Consider the following 21103-nt stretch of genomic DNA (forward strand, 5'->3'; position numbering starts at 1 on the left):
ATTTTAGAGAAATGGTATAAATTGAGATATATTCAGCAATTTTTAAGCTAAATACAAGTTAATTGTCTGTGTATGGATTTATACACCTATGTAAGAATACGATAATTTAAGGAATAAAAATAATGCAATCTCTAAAGAACTCTTCAATGTTTTGTCATGTAGTTGATCACTATTTCTTCTCAAAATGCATAATTCCCATCAAAACCAATTCTATCACAATATCCTTCTAACATCATCCTAGTATAGACTAATGTTTAGGTAAGTGTATGTTGTCTTATGAGGTATTGTAAACCAAACCATTACTTCATTAAAGTATGCTAAGACTGAAAATTAAAGAAATGTGAAATACGTATATATAGTCTCTAAACAATACTATGTTCTCATGCTGCTTTCAGTTAGTTTAATAGAACTATTTTTTTACTTTATCCAGTACTGCAAATAGTAAAGCTGAGGTGAAAGCCTTAGTTGTATGACTCCACACCTCTGAAAATCAAGTTTCAGTTATTTAGTAAATAACTTAATGTCTTGACTTTTTACCATCAAATTTGTAATTTGAACTTATTTAGAAAGTATTTTTTAGTGGTTTCCTCATACAGCTTGGGACACTGTCTGAGGTGGCACAGTTAGCCCTAATTAGACCCAGGCTTAGTGTTCAAAAGAATGTCTTGTGGAAACCTCTGATTTAGCAAAACATGTAATTTGCTGATTTTGAATCTCAGTACAACATGCTGGTATTTATTGAATCTTTTATTCTAGTTTGCTTTTTCTGAACTTGTATAGTACCACAGGTTCATATAAAAATTCAACAAAACCTTTATATAGCTGGATTAAGTGAAGACAAGTGAGTCTAAGTTGTTTTTTCCCGAGGCAGTCAGTCAGGTATAAGGCTGGAGAGTTTAACCTTCTGTGCTAATATTCATTGAAAACGTATGTTCCATATTTGAAATCCTTTTAACAAAACCAGAATTTCTTACTTTCAGTCGTATTGCAGTGATCCTGACCTTGTTCTGGAACTGAAGAATCTCATTGTAGTATTTGCTGATACTTTGCAGGTACATACTATATTAGTAGTTTAACTGAAATTCCTAGCATCAAATTTTTCCTTTAGGTAAGTGCAATGCTTTGGATTTTCCTGAATCATATATACAAATCAAGAACAAAATTACACAGTAATATTTTTTAAATGTATGTATTTCTTGCTTTGGTTCCTCCTTTTCAGTATTATCAACATAATATAGGTGTTCTGGACTACCCAACTGGAATCCAGTTATTCATATCTGTGCAAAATTAAGATTAGCTTTGTAATTTGTGTATGTTTTTGTCTTTTATAAATGCTTTACTTCTGATCTTAAGGAAGAATAGCATTCCAGTTATCATTAACCGTCTAGCTGAAAGACCAAATGAACATCATTGGCAAGTATTCTTGCAATGTTTAGCAGACTGATAAAAAAGATTAGTTATATGCATAAATAGCAAATGTTATAGACAGCTGGGAAAAATGTCTGCCTGAAAACCAAAAACATACGATAAAGTATTTGGTAAGAATTCAGTATATAATCTTCTAATTATAATGGTGTGTTTAAAGTACTATAATTTGTTTTGTAGAAGTGACAAGATTGAATAATAGGTTTAATCTCAGAGTCCTGAAGTGGTGTGATAGGAACCAAATGTATTATTTCTTCAATTAGCCACTCTTTTCATTTTTATATCTTAGGGCTATGGTTTTCCTGTGAACCGACTATTTGATCTTTTATTTGAGATAAGAGATCAGTACAATGAAACACTTCTTAAAAAGTGGTCTGGATTGTTCAGGTTAGTATTTAAAAATAATTGTGCCTTTTGTATTGAATCTATTGTTTTTGTCTAACTTAAAGGTTTTTTGATGGAGTTGTAATTCTGGAAGAATTAATTAACTCATTATTCTGTATTAATTTTAGTCTGGATAGGACTAAGATATTCATCACATGTAACTAATATTTAGGAAAAGAGCCATTGAGTACTGCCTCTGTACTTAATGAAGAGAAGGAAAGTCTCCAAATGGACATTACTGGAGAAACATGCAGGAGAGGTGTTTGTTTCTCTTCATTAGGAACCCAGTAACTATAGGCTATTGCAATAGGGCATAAGGTTCCTGATTTAGGTTGTCTTAATGTTTACAGTTAGCTGATATGTGTATTTTCCTGACAGACTACCGACTTTGTCAGTATGCCTTCATGTTTTTTTAATACAGGTTGGTTTCCACCTATTCCTTGGAAGCATTTGATTGAGTAAATTGTAAATCCAGGGATACAGCAGTCTGGGACTGTATCCCAAAGCCTGTTTGCAGATAAAGTGTGATGTCTAAATGTGTAAAAATTGTTTACCATAAAATATGTTAAACTGTATTACCAAAAACCTTAAAATTAAATTGACCACTTAAGGTTCTCAAGATCTCTAGACTCCTGGTATAGTCATTGACTAGTAGAAAAGTCCAGAGGGTACTTAAATAATGCTGTGGCCATATTCACAGTTGAAGTTCTCTGAATCATCTTCATGGACTATATGTACCTGTGGTACCTAAGTGAGACACTCTGAAAGTGTAGGCTATCATAATTAATAAGTATCTCATTATGGTTTACTCTAGAGTAAACTAGTTGATCTCAAGTTCTTTGCTGTTTTGAGTCATATACATTAAAATGCTTGCAGCTATTTTTTCTCTATGATTAGACACTGTATAAAGAGTTAACATACAGAGTACTTTCAAATTCATCTAAAATAGTTTGGATGTCTGAAATTATGATGATTGCAGCTCATAACTTTGAAGCTGCACACCTAAGTGTGGTAGTAAAATGTATATTAATTTACGTGTTTTATCACTGGAAAATACTATAAGCTACATGTCCTGATTTTTTTTTCACTTTACTAACTAATTCACTAGGGATATTTTTGAAGCAGACAACTACAGCCCTATTCCTGTAGCAAATGAAGAAGAATACAAAATAGTTATAAGCAAATTTCCTTTTCAAGATCCAGAACTTGATAAGGTAAGGAAAAGTTTTATGCTATTAAAGTTTGACGGAATCCAATTATGGACATTTGGGACAGTAATGATTTTTATAATTAAAAAGCAATTAAAATTTGAGAAGCTAGGTAGATTAAGAGGCTAAATCACCTTCTGTGTGTAATTATCTAGTCATAAGTAAATATGAAAATTAAAGCTTTAGTCATTTGCTCTGATGTTTGAGTTAATAATGAACATTGTTTTGTAAACAAATTAATAATACAGTTTAATTGATACAGTCTTTATGTAATTATAATACAGTCTGTCTTTAGTTACATTTTGTTGCAACACATTGGATATAGTAACTCATACTATATAATGTGCTGTAGTGTTGCAAAAGTACATGTAAACCAGGAATCAGTTAGAGACAGCAAATTTTGTATTTCACTTTTTAAATTAATTGTATTTGAGCATGTGGGGCAAAATAAATGTGAAGGGACTATAAATAATTCTGCTGGATTAGTGTTCGAATAGGATGTTCGAATAGGATGTTCGTTCATAGCCTCGGCCATTTTTTCACTACAAACTCCTTTCACAGAAAGATGATTAATATGTTCTGCTATTCAAATACGGGTTTGGTAATACCAGTGAAGAAATAACAGGCTCATGATGGAGTCTGTAGAGGGGAACTAAATAAGAGAACCACCTAGTAATGGGAGAAACTGTTGTAGGGAGAAGCTGGTTTATACACAGTCCATTGCTACAGATATCTGCAAAAGTAAAAAAATACTCTAATTCTGTGATTCAGCAGGGATTTACCAGAGAAATGTAACAGCTACATGTCATTAATACAGTATTGCAGTGAAGATGAAAAATTAAAGGTGGGTTTTATGCTGATTTTTGAATAAGACTCCAGAGTGCTTTCTGGATGCTTTCCTCCATCAAATTAATTTCCTTAGCCATTATAATACTAAAATAAGATAAACAGAATGGAAATCCCTTACAGTGTTGGAAGTATACCACACCCTATTTAGCATGACATATTTTGCTAATAAATTTCACATATTTTTAATTTGCACTAAACAATTTAATCTGCTGTCCTCTCTCTGATGTATATTATATTAACATGTATATGTGGACATTACTTGTGTGGTCATATGTAATTACATATATGTATGATTAATACAAAGCTTTGGCTCTTATTTCACCAGAAGGGGAATGTATTCTCTATACCCAACCATTTTCATTTTGCTTTATGACACAGAGAGGGATTTCTATTTCATGGTGAACAGCACTTTTTGTAGATACTTTAGGGTCATAATCTCACTGATGCTCAGCTTTTGGGCTGGTGAGTTTGAGAGTAAGCTGGGAATCAGGTTGCACTCTGTTCCCAACTCTATCATTGAGCAGCTGTGTGGTGCTGCTAAGTCACTTCATATCTCTCTGTCTCTATTAATTCATAAAAAAAAAAAAAAAAAAAAAAAAAAAAAAAACAACAAAAAAACCAAACCATTTTTTAATGTATCTCTGAAAAGAGCTTTGAAATCTGGATGTAAAGCAGGACATCATTAGAAATAAGGTAGTCTGAGGTTTTTTTCTTGTGTCTTAGAAATTTTTGAAGCGGTTTAGTTGTCTTTGTATTTAGAAAAGGGACAGAAGTCTCAAAGATAATGAGTTCCTAAAAGTTTTGTCAACTAGGCAGTGGAATGGAGGAGAAAGAATCATTAAGTATCCTCGTTGAAAGAAAGACTGCACTGTTACCTTGTGTGTTATTAGATAGCAGGGAATCCACATGGAGGGGAAACTTTATAAATGCTCCAACATCACTTCTTTTGGTTACTGTTTATAATCTCATTTACTTCACCTCTCTGTTGTTGCCTTAGGCTATAAGGCACTGGGAGGTCCTATTGGGTGGGTTAATCTAATCTACATTTTGATGTTTTAAAACAACAGGGGAAAAAAAAAAAGTGTAAATTCAGTCTATTTGCTGAAGGTGCCTGTGTAGTTGACAGAGAGGAATAGACACCCCAGAGGGATAATTCCATTCGATGCATCTCTGGTGCCTTTTACAGATTAAGGGGAATTTCAACTTTGAAAATGTCTGTTTCTCTCCATTTAGTATAAAAAGAGACAAACATGAGTGTGTGTCTCATTTTTAACTGTAGGTGAGGATGAATCACCCTTATGTTTTACAGGTAAGTTTTATCATTGGAGTTGCTTGCAGCACATTAGACAGAATTATGACCAGAACCTACTACTTAACATAGCAAATCCAATCTGACTGGACAAAACAGTCTTGCCTGCACTTGTCTGCTGTTTAGATTGAATGTGCCAAATTATCATAGTTTGATGATATAATCTAATTTTACTCCCTTTTTGTATTCAGAAGTGAAACAAATGGTTGTAGCTCTTTTTTTTTTTTTTTTTTTTTTTTTTTTCTTGCTACCTTCTATAATAATCAGACCGAAAGTGGTATGTCCTGTATTGGCCAGACACTGGAGAGGATAAAGAATTGCTTCTCTTAGATGACTGTACATGTTAAGGTTGAAACTCAAGCCCTGCTGACAGTATATTGTGACAATCCAAAATAGTTATATGTAATAGCAGTTGTTCTATCTGTAAAAATTAATTGCTTAAATCAGATTAATACGCATTTGAAGTAAATTTTACTGTTAAAAAGAATGTTTGATGTCATTGTTGAATGACACAAAAGCCTGGTGGCACTTACACCACATATTTGTCACACCCCCTAATCTTAAACAAAGAGGTATGATTAGGAGAATGTCACTGTAATCTGTTCTGTCTTGGTTTTTTATTACACAAATGTTGAGCTGCTCTTGATTAATGCTTTTTTTTTTTTTAGAGAAATTGAATTCTCCAGAGATGATACCAGTTGTTAATTATTTTTCTCATGCATTAATTACAGAGTAAACAGAAAATTGGTTTGCAGATTTCAAAAATTATATATTCAATGCAGAAATACCTATTTGCTATGTGTAGATTTAATTTAAGTTTTTTTTTTTGTCCTCCCAAATACAAAATCAGCTTTAAAACTGAAGTAAGAAGCATGATTTTATGCTTACAGGCTACTAGTGTTTCCCGCATGTTGATTCAATTGTTGAAAAGAATTCAAACCACTTAGGTTTTGTAAACCATCAGGAGAAAGTAAATATATAATAGTAGATATACATGCCTAAACATTCTCAAGATGCTTTGAAAATCCCAGATGTATTGAACTTCTCAAACCTTTTCTTTTTTTTTTTTTTTTCACTGCTTTCTTCGGCAAAAAAATGTTTGCATTTTTGAACCTCTCATCCGACTTACATCTGTCTTGGTCTTTCAGATTAAAAGCAGTTTGAGACCTGTTTTTTAATGTGTTCGTAAATTGCTTTCTACAGAGGAATCTTAAATTACACAAAGTCTCCAAACTTTATTGTAATTTAAATGAGGGGTAAAGTTCTATTTTGCTTATAAGCTATTTAAACAGTTATAGAAGTCAGGTCAATGCATACCAATGTTTGTATTTGATGAAAACCAGAAAATATTAAAATAGATTAAAATGTTGGTAGTGTTAAGTGGCTTTCTAATTGTGGCATTTAATACCTTAGAATCAGTTTCACATGTAAGATAGTATTATCTTTTTATTTTCACAGCAATCCTTTCCAAAGAAGCTTCCAATGTCTCAGTCAGTGCCTCAGATTTATATCCAGGTTAAGGAATTTATTTATGCAAGCCTTAAGTTTTCAGAGTCACTTCACCGCAGGTAAGCTTAAAGTATCAGGAATGTGACTATAAGGTAACCTATAACTTCCAGGTGACCTAAAAATAGATATTAAAATTAAAATACATTTTCTTGTGTGTTTGCTAGCAGTGTTTGTTTTATAATTTACTTATAAATTACATATATAATTCTTTATATTTAATCCATGATTCTCAGTGCTGTAGCATGTGTTTCATATATATGCGTTTTATATATATGTATTTCATATATGTGTTGTATACAATATGTGTATGTCCATAAGAGTGAACATAGCTTGTTATAGTAAACAATCTAAAACACTGCTGGAGTTTTTTAAACAGTATTGACTGGTTTGAACAATCTAGATATTTCATTTATTTAACAAAACATGTAAGATTTGAAAAATATAGTTTGATATTGACCATTTCAGAAATAGTTGTGTAGCATCCCTGATCACTTAGAACAGTCTTTACTTTCTCAGTGCTCTGAGTTTCCTTAGCAATGATTTCTCCTGCAACAAAACGTGCTGTCTGCATTTTCATTCCCTCTTCCATCCCACCTTTTTCTGATGTAAAACATCACAATTCTCTCATTTCCTTTCCTCTTGTGGCCTTCAAAAGCTTAGTGTTAATTACATAAAATAACATGCATAGATCTGAAATCTGGAAGGTATTAGCAGCTGGTCACCCACTTCTGCACTGTTAAAGATGTAAATGACTCGCTTTCACACATTCTTAATTGATACTGTTTATAATTTACACGTACTAATGAGTGCATGTTGACCTCTTTGGTAACTAATTAAAACCCACAAATTACTCTTTCTGAACTGCTGTGTCAATAAACATGTCCAAAATCTAAAAATAACAGATTTTGCTTCAGTGTTGAAATTCAATTAATGGATAATTTGTTAAATGAAAGGGATGTTCTGTGTGTTAGATCACAGAAGACTTAGAGCAACCAGAAATTAAATGCACATAGGGAATTCTTAACATGAAAAATTCCTTTTGCCGGGGGGAAAAAAGATATTAATTATTATTGTCAAAGTATTGTCATGTACAGCATAGTTATAAAAATAAACATTTTTTTTTTCAGCTCGACAGAAATAGATGATATGCTCAGAAAATCTACAAATTTGCTGCTTACAAGAACTCTAAGTAGTTGTTTACAAAACCTAATTAAAAAACCTCATATAGGTTTAACAGAGGTAAGTATTAAAACACATACTCAAAACTGTGGGTTTTTAAGACACATAGTGGTAAAACTATTCTTGTAAATGTAGTTATGTTGTGCTATTAAGATTTCTGTGAGAAAAACAAGTAGTTGGTTGCTTTAAAATTTAAAATCCAAAGAGGTGAAAGATGAAGTATAAAGAAGCATCAATATCTGTTACGTAAATAATAACAATACTGTGTTGAGTCTAGTTGGAAGTATATTTACACAGGGATGCCTTTTGAGAAAGACGACAATGGAAGAGTTCTGTGTCCTGGATGATAAACAGATTTGCAAGAAATAAGCTAAAGACGCTTCAGTTGCATACAGAGCATGGTTTGTGTGTTCTTCTGTCTAGCAACTAGTAGCACATTGCTGAATTTCTTTTTCTTCCTATAAAAAAAAAAAAAAAAAAAAGGAGGGAGGGAGAAAATCTCTCTCTCATTTACTCTGAACTGTAAAGTTTCAGAGTAAACCTACCAAATGAAGAAATCTAAAATCTGAAGTTCACTCTAACACATGAAACTTTTTCTATAGTAATTGCACTTAAAATACTTCAGTAGGTTTGTGCATGTTATTTCTTCATCAGGACTTTTGATATGTTTATTGGACAGGATAAGACAGGGTGAGACAGTGAATCAGTCTTTCTGAACGTTCACTGCAGGAACATGCAAAGTCAGGAGACAGCAGGTACTCACTGAAACATACTGAGAAGAACTTACACTGTTGCTGTTAGAGCAGTGTTATGTCATATTGAATGTTGTTTTTAAACTGGAAGAACCTCTTGTATAGATGAAATGCTTGTATAGAAATCAAGATGGTGATGAGCAGGAAAGAGCTCTATAAATCATATATTGCCATGTTAATAAGACAAGCCATACGATTTTTCTGAGACTTAGTTTTCTATGTTCTTGAATTGGTAGAAGAATATTTTCAAGGATATGAAAATAAATTCACTAGTACTTTTTGAGGTTTTTCATTATTAAGTCAATATGTTTTATGAGAAAAATGTTAAAAAGAGAAGATATATTTTACCAAGCATTACATTGGTGTTCACTAAAACAGACAGTATGTAATGAAAATTAAGATACACTGATATTTCAGTTACTATGCATTGTGTATGTTGTCTGATTTTGAACTGAATACGAATGCAGGTCCTGCTTATTATTTGTCATGTACAAGCAGATGATTACCACTGTTGGGGAGGGAAGGACTTGACAGTCTTATTTTTGAAATTCCATAACTTCAGAATGCATAATTTTGCAGGCAATATTGTGAAATTTTTTTTAATAGCAGTAATTTTTTAAATTATTATTTTTATGGTACAAATCAGTGATTTGCTTTTGGCAATATATTTTCCATTATTTTATCTTTTTAAATTCTAAAATATCAGTTGGGTTTATTTCACTGTGTAGGTATTTGTAGTCTTCCTTTTTTAAAATGACATCATTTGTATGTAAACTGTAGTATTATTCCTTAGTAGTATTTGAAAGCAAACTTGAAAACTAACAGGTAATAGGTGATAACCTGAAATACTATAGTTACCTCCTAGTACCATTGTTGCTGAAAGAAATAAGCATTTACAAAATCAAATGACAATGGATGATACAAAAAGGATTTTTACAAGAATTTTTTGCCTTTTGTAGCTTGTTCAAATCATCATAAACACCACACACCTGGAACAAGCCTGTAAATACCTTGAGGATTTTATATCCAACATTACAAATATTTCACAAGTGACTGTTCACACTGCAAGACTTTATGGACTTTCTACATTTAAGGTATGGTATATGTAATCTGGTTTAGGACTATGTCTGAAAATTTATATGAAAATCACTATAAATGAAGCATTTTAAAACAAAAGAGAGTGAGTGCAAAGCTGCATGCTTTCTCATTTTTGACTCTAAAACAACTCTAAACTGTTAAGAATTCGATTGTAACACTGAGCAGATAAACACCAGGTTTTATGTTATCGGTATGATCTGAAATATATATGTATGCAAGAAACATCAATATTCTTTCAAATGCATCTTTTATTAAGTTACAAAATGACAAGCTAAGCTTGACTTCACCAGAAGCTTTCGATAGATTAAGGTTCAGTCTATGTATCATCTCCCCTTTCTGAATGGAGTCAAACGAAACAGCTAGTTTAATCTAAAATGTTTGTATTATTTCTTTGTTTTTATTCTACAATATTCTGTGGTATATTTTCAAATTGTGTAATTTAATAATATAAAATTAGTATTAAAAATGTGCTACAAAGCATAAATTATTCAATTATCTTTTTAGAATTAATATTTATATGGGTTTTATATATACAATAATACTTGTTAAAATTATTATTGGGAACTTGGCTGTTTCTAGTGTATGACAGCTGCTTATCTGCGTGGACTGTATTTTCTCTGATTTTTTTCATAAATGGCAGAAGTACTTCAGTTTGTAGCTCAGAAAATTAAAGTAAATCATCGATGATGCATACTCAGCGTAGACAGTTGTAATTTCAACAAGTCAACATGGCAACATTTGTAAGCCAAGTATGAAATAATCCTATATTAAGAAATGTTGTAGTTTTCTTTCTATATATGACTCCTCATCTCCATTAGTAGGTCACATTCTCCTAGTTGTTCTTGCATTTGTCTATACAAAAAATCTGAAGGCTTTTGAAAAGAGGAAACTACAGCAAAAATACCAAGTGACTTGTATAATCACATCTGATGTCCTTGGCACAGCAAAAACCATACCCTCAATGAAGTCCCTCTCCACAATATTACTCAAAAGGCCTTAGTCCTTTTTCAGTTGTAAGGCAGACACGTGTTGTTAATGAGAAACCTGCACGTAAAAATGAAATTGCTGAAGACAACTTGTACACATAATGCCAAGTAACTCAAGATGATTAACATTTATCCCTAAGATAAATTAGTCAAAATTCTGATCCTAGCTCAGGCTGGTTTATGTCATAATGAACCTCGTAAGCTCTAAAAGAAGATCCCAGCAGCTGGACTAGCTATTCTGAGTGCAAAGATGGTTTGCCACTCAGGCCACTGAATGGTCCTACACCAGAAACCCTCCTGCACACTGGCACTGGGGACAGGTGTAGAGGTGCTTAGAGATCCTTCATGCTCTGGTGGTGGTTGATTGCCAGGTACTTCTTCTGAGCACTGGATGGTTGTGTACATCAAAGAACCAAGTTTTGGTATTCATATACATAAAATATGGCAGAAATTATTTCATTGACCATGTCTGGCTGACTAGCTTTTTTGGTTTAGAATAGAAGAAAATGTGTGTGCTTGAGGGTGTGGTTTGGCATTTTCTTTCTGAAGAAACATGCTCACATAGAATAATCTTGTATATGTCACCTTGTGCCATGAATTCAGCCAGTGCATTGCCTTCTTAGTCACTTGGGGCTTCTATACAGACATTTTTGAAAGAGAAACAAGAAAAAACAACTAAAAGTCATCAGGGATTCCAGAGCAGCTGCAATTTGAACTTTAGGTATTTGGGGGTTTTTCAGTGTACACTGAAACAAAGGAGTGAATTCTTGTATTTATGGGATAAAGAGGACTAATCCTATTGAGAGTAGTTCTGTTTTCTGTACTTTATTTTTTCTCTTGATGCAATATGTAGCCTATCCTATAATAATATGCCCTCTGGCATAGATGTTAAAAGGTGGGTGAGGTGGGATAAGACATCATCATTGCAAGACACTTCATATTTCCAGTTGATTACCAACAATTTTCCCATTAACTGTCATTTGTTTTACTAAGAATTTAATGAATAAGGCAAGACAGTAAAGTTCTGGCCTAGCGACCATGCTTAGGTTACCATTGCCCTGCCAGTAGTTTTACTAGTTTTATCCTGTCCTTAACCTCTAGGCTGCCTAGTTTGTTTGTTGTGTACTGATAGTGCATGTGTGTCTTTGAATTTGCGTATCTATAGATATTTTTGTGTAAGGTTGATCCATAACCTTTTTAACATTCAAACAAAACACTTAATGCAACCATAGTCTTTGATTTCATTAAGAGGTAAGATGTTCTTTATCCTTGAATTTCATTCAATAAATGCTGTTGAAAGTTTGCATTATATTTTGTGCTGATTCCTTATGCTGTTAAGTTATGTTTAAGTATCCTATAAATTTTGTTCTGTTGGAGGGAATCACATAATATCATATCTGTGTTTAGTGAGCTTAGTATCTATGCATTTTGGAAAAATACAGAATGAACGCTGACAAACACGTAAGAATTTTTTTTTTTAATGTTTTTTTCTCCTGTCTCTTTCCCTGGAGAATTGTTAGCACAATGTTCTCCACTTAAAGTAGGAAATTCTTTTCTCCTTAATTCCTCTTTTTTTTTCCCTCTATTTTAATGAAAAACTGCTTGCAGTTCCCCGGTTGAGCCCTCACACAGTTTGGTATGTTCTACTGTTATTAAATTCATCTCCTGGTGGCAAATCATGTCACCTCCATTCTCTCTGAGTGGTCAAAAGCCTCCTTTTATTAGCAGCATCAATCACATTTGCATTCCATGAGATGATCTTAAAAAACACAGTGTAAGTGTACTAATAGAAGTCTTCAGACCTAATTCATAGCTATTTTAGACGGCTGTTTTTCTCATTTTATTTTTGCATATAAGATCTCATTTTAAGAAGTATTTCAAACTCTCTAAGCATTGTTTCACATGGGTGGAAATTGAGGAAAAAACCATAAAAACTTGTTTAATTGTATCGTATTTAAAAATTGTGTTGCTTTCAATATTTATAGCCACATTTTCCAGCTTTAGATGGCCATTACTTTCCTTTGTTTAAATCAGCAGTCACACTAAGCATAAATAGGTGTATTTGCAGATCTTGATAGAAGTTTTTGAGCCCAGGGTCTCAGCATTAAGCTGTGTAATGGCTGTTGGAAAGCCAGATACACAACATCAGATCCTGTGCAGGGCTTCAGGACATCCTGAGAGAAAAGCCATTGAACAAAACTTCATAATTTGCCTTTTTCACTTTATAATGACAGAAAATCTCGTGAGCTTTCAAAAGGTTTTGATGCAATTCTGTCACTACGTTAAAAGAAGAGATGGAGTTAATTCTTATGCCTCTAGGAGTCATCCCAGATCTGAATACTGCTAACTCACTCTTTCTTGACTTATGCATGGGATTCACAGTGCTGCTTCTCAGAAGTGACTTCTGTGTTTGAAATTCAATTGCTAGGCTGTTCAGTTTTCTCAGGCAATAGAGCAACATGCCTTACATAAGGCACTAGCAGCACACTGCTCCAATTGTAAACCAATAACCAAAGCAAAATAAAAGGTAGCCAAAACCAGGCTTCCAAAATAAAAACTGAAGGACTAGTCTTGCCACTGCCAGTAAATCATCTTAACTGGTAAAGATGATACAACCACTCCATAAATTACTTAGTTTTTAAACAAAAACCCCCAAACTTAAACAAACAAAAAATCCAAGCAATTGCACTAAACCTAAGCAGATATATTTGCAAGTCCTGTCATTATAGATTGCTGAAACTGAGGTCTCATTGTTAATTAGGAACTTTAAATGTAGACCTGGCTTTAATTGAAGCTTTTATGGTCATAGCCATCTACAAAATTGTGGATGTAAGCATGTTCCCTTATTTGACATGTTAACAGGTTGTCAGATTCTTGTATGTTGGATTGTGAGAGCTGTTCAGTGGAGACCTTTATGAGTTGTTTTGGCACTAAAAATGCTATTCTTAGGGAATCTTAGTTTGATATTTATACATGGCAGGGCCACATGCCTTCTTGCTTCCTCCTGATGTTGAAGTGCCTGACGGCCTGGGGCGTGACTGAAGACTGAATTTGACACACTCAATGTGATGCCACCTTTAAGCTCAGATCTCTCTTTTTTTTTTTTTTTTTTTTTTTTTTTTTTTCCCCCCTACCTTTCTTATTTACACATTTCTGAAGTAAAATGTTTTTGGATTGCTTTCTCCCAGAGGAAACTAGCAATGGAAATTTCATCCACTTTTTTGTTGCTTCAGTATATCCAGCCTATTTTTGCTCTCTAAAAACCTTCAGCAACTGACCAGTTCACTTTAAATCAAATGTCTGTCTTGAATTATTTCTCAGGATCAGTGAAGAAAGTTTCATTTGAGCCCAAATTAGAACGTAGAATTTATTGAGTGTCTTTAATCTCCAGGCTGGCAAAAGCATGACTTTCCAGCAAGATACAACTCATTAAGCATCTGTACATAGATCCCATTGTGTCTGTGAGGATGTCCCCTAAACAAATAAGGCAGATAGCATCATAAACTCACTTCAGAGCAAATGCTAGACTTTACCTCTTTACTGTTCCAAAAAGTAGAATCTGGGTCGTGGCAGAACAAAAATTAGGGATGGGAGGAAGTAGTGGAGTGCTCTGAATCACAGTGTGTGATGATCAGGATATTTAAAGGAGGATGAAAAATTGTGAGTATTCTTCAGATGTGCAGCTTTAAGAGATTAATTACATAAAAATCTTATGATTGCTGGACCTCTCTCCATAACAGATAAAATAATTATGTTCTTTTACTATTTTCTTTGTAAAAGAGGCCAAGTAAACTTTGTGTTAGGGCTGATAAATTTGTAAGGCTGAATTAAAGGTGATTGTTTTGAAGAGAGTAAAGCAATTGCTTTGTTTCCAAATTCAAATTGATTTATTTTGTCTCCGAGGACTTGGATTATGCTATAGGCATATTCTGTTATAAACACCCTTATAGTATAGCTTGTGGTAATATTTTAAAAACCACAGCCTCAGACTTATTGTAAGACAGAAGTTAAAATATTGATTTAAATAAAATATTTTTTGAATGTAAGAAGAACACAAGACTTCAGTTTAGTTGATTAATATAATTTTATCTGTATTCTAATAATATTTTAGAATTCTGACAATTGCACATGATTTTTTTTTCAGGATGCAAGGCATGCAGCAGAAGGAGAAATATACACAAAACTTAACCAAAAGATAGATGAGTTTATTCAGATTGCTGATTATGATTGGACAATGTCTGAATCAGATGGACGAGCCAGTGGATACTTAATGGACCTTATTAACTTTTTAAGAAGTACATTTCAAGTTTTTACTCATTTACCTGTAAGTGTTCAAGATTAAGTTTAATTTCAAACTATTGGAGCATTATTTTATTTTAAAATACTAAGATTTTGAAGATAGATGTGATTTCTGAATTGTACACATGCTGGCAGACGTTTTTAAATTTTTTTTCAGTACAGATATATTTTCAGATGTGTTTCAGTATGTTGGTGATGCTTACCCATGGTAATACTTAAAAAATGCTTTCAAATACTTTAGTAATATTGTTAACAGCAGCTAATTTACAAAAAATGTAATAACTCACGCAGTTTTCTAGAGCATCAGATGACCTTTTTAATTAACTATCTTGATTCTGTGTACACATGCACTGATTCGAGCAATGCAGAATTGGTGCAAATCCTGCATTTGTGCATAAGATTATGGAGGTCTTGGATTCTCCAAGGTTGTTTTTAGCTAAAAAGTTTTGATCATGAAAAGTCATTTGATTCTAGTTAACTAAGCTTCATTGGAATGAATCCTTGTTCGCAGTCAAATGTATCTATCCTGTGTTATTTTGTCCCGGGTAAAAGGGTACTGTTAACCTGTTTTATGTACTAATTGTTACAGTCCTTTGTCTGATTTCTCCTTGCTTTAGGACAAAAAAGGCCACTTCTAGTTTGACTTATCAGCATAATAGTTTATAGCTTTAGAGGTCTGGAGTAACTTCAGTAAGTCTTTCAAGCTTCATCTCCTTTTCATCAGCTTGTCTGTCCTTGGTTGCTACTGCCACACTGATGTCTGAGTGCTTTGCCCACACGCAGTGCCTATAAAGAATAAGTCCTCAATGCATAGAATGTTTTGAGGCTCCTGACTGGAAGTAAAATATAATTTCTTCACGTGCACAGCAAGGTGTTGAAGTTGCTGGCACAATGGGCTTATCTGGTCTTCCAAATCCCATGTGAAGAGGCTGTGATTCTTCAGGCTCCTGTTTTTCTACTGGCTCAAATACATAACCCACTCAGAATGTATCATGTAATATTGATGTGGATGTGATGGGTGAGGCATGTGCTTTTATGCCAAATCAGTTGGGCATTTTTTGATAAGAGTAGCAAGTTTGTTAGTTAGTTAAATTCATTGTAACTTAACATACAAAGCAGTGTGAACAAATGACACTGCTCCTCAATGGTCATATGCATATAGCAGTTAAGGGATGTGCGACTTCTAGAGAAGGACGTACAGAAGTCTGTCATGAATGTGTGTTGTGATATAGCTGTTCGTAAATGAGTCACAGACAGAACAAAACATTGTGTTAAGAGGGATGGAAAAAAGCAGCTGTGGCATTAGGACTTGAAAAGTGTGAAAGGAGTAAAAATACATGCCTTGGGGCACAAGCCAGCCTTTGGAGAAAGCTAGTTCCTACAAAGAGGTTATTCTGTAATATCAAACTCTGGTCAGGTAACGGGCAGGATATAGAACTACATGGACAACTAGTCTGGTCTGGCAAGAGGGTTCTTGTAATTTTTGACTTACCCTGTGTATCACTCCCTGTTCTGGCCTGGCTAATTGTAGAAACATACAGTCCTATGAATATTGTCAAGCGTGAGCTGTAGAGGTGATATGAAAATGTGTATACAGTTTCATCATGGTGATTCTGATTATATTTGTAATAGAAAGTTATTTTAATTAAGAGAAAATTTATACTAAAGGCATTTTCAAAGATAATCTCAAAACTAGGTTCCATTACTCATTTAAATAATAAGTGCTTTGGAGTACTAAACTAAGCTAGATTATCATATACCATAGTTATTATTTGGCATAATTATAGTATTAATTTTCATTAATGGATTATTCCATTAATGTCACAGTGTCATCTCCGTAATTTTTGTATGGCTGGCAGAAACATTCCACTGCTCAAAATAGTTTCTCAGAACCTTTTCTGTAATTAGAAATCAAAGGACAAAAGTCCTAGCCACCAGCTATAATTATAGAAAGGAAAGAGCAGGACAAGTAGAGGAATCTCTTATCTTCATACCTTAGTGTATCCAATCATGTTAGATGGCATTATACTAGGGCTGAGGGCACTGGCTGGCCACACTAGTTCTCCATAGTCTCATTCATGGGTCACTGACTTTCTCTTTGATATTGTTTCAAACTCAAGTCTTCTTGTAGAAATGTTATAATATGTTCTTTAACAATTTTTTTATTGCAGTCATTGGGTTCCTGTCATTAGTGTCTTGATTTATTTTAGCTGTATGTGTAAGCTGTGTAAATGCACAGGGATGTCTCCTTTTGTTCCTCCATGTGGGGCTATACTGAAGTATTTCTTTAAAAACTTTTTAAAAATACATCTTATGTTACATATCTGTTTTATGCAATTTGTATTACTTTTAATGGAACATTAGAGATCTAAATCAGGTAGACCATGATCTCGATTTTACTGAACCTGCACACTTTGGCACAACTTAGTTGGGGTCTGATATCTCTGTTGAATCACTGGAAATGTCTTGTGTCTCTGAGGCTTTTTTTTTCTCTTAAGTTTCGTATCTTGATTTTCTCCTCTGTATTTGTTTACTGTACTTGAAAAGCAGTTTTGGAAAAGAAAAAAGCTTTATTCCACCCTGCAGTTATATTACCATTAAATTTATGTTAACATTTATGAATGGGTTGTGTTACTTTTAGATTCTTACTGTCCTGACCCATTCTAAATCTTGCTGGAACAAAGTATGTTAATGACAGATAGCCTCAGTAAGCCAAGATGGTAAACATTATATTTATTTTTTAACCTAAGTATTTTGGAATACATTATTTCTTATCATGAAAACTTTATGGAAAGGCATTTCAGCAGACGCTTTGTCATTTGAAGTTTGCTACTTTGATGTTTTGGCATGCAGTTCCTCAGTACAGAAAACCAGTTTATTGTCAAATTATTATTATTTAAATTATAATCTTTGTTAGGCCTCAGCAAAATACTATATAAGTCCACAGGTTTAAAAAAAATAACATAAGGAATTATGTAGCTGTAGTTATTCTTTTTGGAAGCTTTTCCTTACCTTCTATTGCTACCAATTTTTTATTCTTTTTTTTTTTTTTTTTTTGATGTTGACAGTACATCTTAATTTTTTTGTTTTGATTGCCTTACTGGTTTCCTTCTCAGAATAACAACAATGACCATGCAGCTATGTCGGTAAGTAGATGCAAGATGAAGAAAAAAGCATGTGAATTGAAAAACTATGAACTGCCTGCAGGCTTATTGCTTCAATTTTTAATCATTTAATAAAAAGACCCTTCTGTTTTACTGATGACTTGCTGTGTACCTTGTGTGGTTGCATGCAGGGATCAGGTTAATGACTAACATTGGGCTTTCGTACACTGGGCCATCCAGGAGCCCTAAAAACCTTGCAGAAGGTTGGTGGGGTGTGCCTTGCATCCCAAATGAGATAATTTAGAGGAGACATGAGACCTTTTGGAAGAGAGGTCAGTTATCAAAATGCAGCTGAGACATGCATACAGAATAAAGGTAGAGTGATATAGCAGAATGAAGAATCAGTGAAAGTTCCATCATTTCTCTGCTACATCTGCCTGGGGTCAAGGGAATGTGTATGCTCAATTTTTTATTTTTTGAGATGATGATGGATTGCATTTAAGGATCCTTCCAAGCCCTGATTATTTTCAGGTCATCAATTTTTGTATAAAGAGTTTATTTTAATTTGGCATAAGAATTTACATGATGATGAAAGTGTTGAAATTAACATTATTCTGGTGCGTGGCTTCTGAATACTGAATTTCTGAACTTACTTTTACTAATTTTTTCTAATAATATGGTTGAATCTTGTTCACTTAAGCAGAGTACAGCAACAAATGTGTACTGGGCTGTTCACTGTTTAAGTAAACAAATATGTAAGGCACTTAGAATATAGAGAGTGGGAATAACCCTGTTCATTGCTACAATCTGGAAAGCAGTTGGCTGAGTAGTAGCTCTGTGGATCTCAGGAGAGGATAGAAGTGGTCTTCCAAGTTGTTAGGAACCTAGAGCACATGAGTTACAAATGGGTGTTTAGGAAGGTGGATTAATTAGCCTGTTAAAGAAAAGGCTGGGGAGAGATCTAGTGGCAGCCTCCATCCTCTTTAAGAACAGATACAAAGGCGATGGAGGCAAATTCTCCTTGCTAGGACTGACAAATTCACATGTTGCTATGGTCACAAGTGAAAGCTTGGGAGATTAAGCTTTTACATTAGGAAAAAGTTTGTATGAAGAGAGTAGTGTGGTGTTGGAGGAGGTTACCTAGAGGAGCTGTTGAATTCTCATCCTCGGTTGCTGAAGGGTCAGCCAGAAAAAAAGGACAACAGACCTGAAATACTGTTGGCAACAGTGCTACTCCAAGTAGGAGGCTGAACTAGATGACAATGGTGGTTCATTCCAATGAACATTTCTGTGATTTGAATACTCAGCCTCATGTTGAACTGTCAAGCTAATAGGTGTCATGAGCACTAGAAATACTTAATATTTTGTGTTGAAATACTTCTTGTTAACGTTGAGTAGATGTCAGTGTGCTGGTTATGTTATGACCAAGCACTAGCAGAATTTTGGAGATGGAGAGCACAGAGGCTGCATTGCTTTTGCAAGGTTATCATTTGAGAATCATGCAGTTTTTAATGGTTCTGGTTTTTAAAGTTACGAGAATTTAGTCTTTTGAGATTATTACTGTTTTCAAATTCTTTTACATACCATTTTAAGTTCATGTTGCAGTTTATAGTGCCATTTGATACTTTGAATCAAAAAGCAAATTAAAATTTCATTATACAGCCATCTATCTCATTAAGTCAATTGGATGATCAAATTTGTTATTAAGAACCTGCATTTTTTAGTTTTCATTTTGAACAGTTAAAGAAAAATCATACCTTTTATTTTCAGATCAGTTAATTTGAAATTATAGGGGGTGTATATATAAGTGGTTTTAATCTAAATTTAGAATTAGCTGAAGTTTTATTCTAGATATGCGCTTGGTCAGCACAAAGCAAGTATTGGACAGCTCTTTGAAAAAGAATGGCTGTTGAAAAGTAACAGTTACAAATTACTTTCAAGGAGGTATTTTTTTATTATTTCAGTAGAAAATGGAGCAGAGACTGGAAGTAAAATTGATTCTTAAATATTCCATTAGTGGTTTTTAGTATACTTGTATTTTATCAATAGTTCAAAAGTTGGATTTTAGTCCTAATGTTTAGTAATATAATGCTTTAGTTATTATGACTGATAAAATATTTATGTTTAGTTTCTTTGCATTTTCAGAAAGTTTTTAATTTAATTTCATATTGGTAAATTAATTCTTTGGATTAACTTCTTACATTTAACAGATAAGTTTTGTTATTTCCTTTTATGCTGAGGATGGCAGTTTGTGTTATTTTATTGTTACTGTGATTGGCAGCAAAAGCCTAATTTCACAGCTTGCAGTGAGGGTGAAAGGGTGGTGGTTTTCTGCAGCTATATTCAAAAACTGTCAGTCAACAGCCTCCACAGGCTACTTGGAGAATGGGTTTTCTTACTGATTTCTCCAAATGCAGCTTCATGCTGTCTTTGATTGGCACAGCCTGGCAGGGAGGATGGATGAATCTGTCACTGGCCGGTTAATTGTGTTTCTGGTCTCAGCCTGACATCAGGTCTTTGACTCCTAAGTGGCTCAATACAAAACAAATTAGCAGATTGTAGTCATATTTCTCATTCTATATGCTTTGACTTTGTTGAATGCAGTCCATAAATCATATTGACTGACACCGTAGTGAATGATGAAAGCTGCTTTTGAGACAGCTAGCATGGGTCTTAGAAAGCAGTACCGCGAAGGTGCTGTGGAAGGATGCATATGGCTGACCCTCTGGGAATTTCCTAGGAGCCAAATGTCTCTTTACTGCAATTGTTCTCAGGAGAAAAGCTTTTGGGGTCTATAAAAAAGGATTTAATATGTCAGCAGATTCTCTCTACAAGGTCCTTTGAAATATAAGAAGTTTGTCTAAGGGTTTTCTCTTTTTACAGACTTGTATTTCAGCAAAATGTGAAGGCTGAGTGAAAAAACAGTTGCCTTTAACACTGTTAGCAGGTGTTTTTGCTTATAGAATAGGGTCCTTGTTTCCTAAACTTTACATTAGTTGAA

General features: G+C 33.7%; 1 protein-coding gene across 10 annotated transcripts in view; it reads left to right on the forward strand.

Moving 5' to 3' along the window:
* Positions 1-21103, forward strand: part of EXOC6 (exocyst complex component 6) — a 96378-nt gene that overhangs the window by 39394 nt on the left and 35881 nt on the right. For 4 of the 10 annotated variants that reach the window (XM_042786910.1, XM_042786901.1, XM_042786932.1 and 1 more), the window contains exons 12-18: positions 981-1052; positions 1715-1812; positions 2918-3023; positions 6634-6743; positions 7812-7923; positions 9575-9709; positions 14844-15023. In XM_042786910.1, the coding sequence (XP_042642844.1) occupies positions 981-1052; positions 1715-1812; positions 2918-3023; positions 6634-6743; positions 7812-7923; positions 9575-9709; positions 14844-15023 (813 nt within the window). Of the gene's footprint in view, positions 1-980; positions 1053-1714; positions 1813-2917; positions 3024-5145; positions 5176-6633; positions 6744-7811; positions 7924-9574; positions 9710-14843; positions 15024-18114; positions 18145-21103 lie in introns of all 10 variants that reach the window. The other 6 variants (XM_042786887.1, XM_042786918.1, XM_042786893.1 and 3 more) reach the window with 3 other exon arrangements.

The sequence above is a fragment of the Tyto alba genome, unplaced genomic scaffold, assembly GCF_018691265.1.
Source record: "Tyto alba isolate M040663 unplaced genomic scaffold, T.alba_DEE_v4.0 Super-Scaffold_1, whole genome shotgun sequence".
NCBI lineage: Eukaryota > Metazoa > Chordata > Aves > Strigiformes > Tytonidae > Tyto > Tyto alba.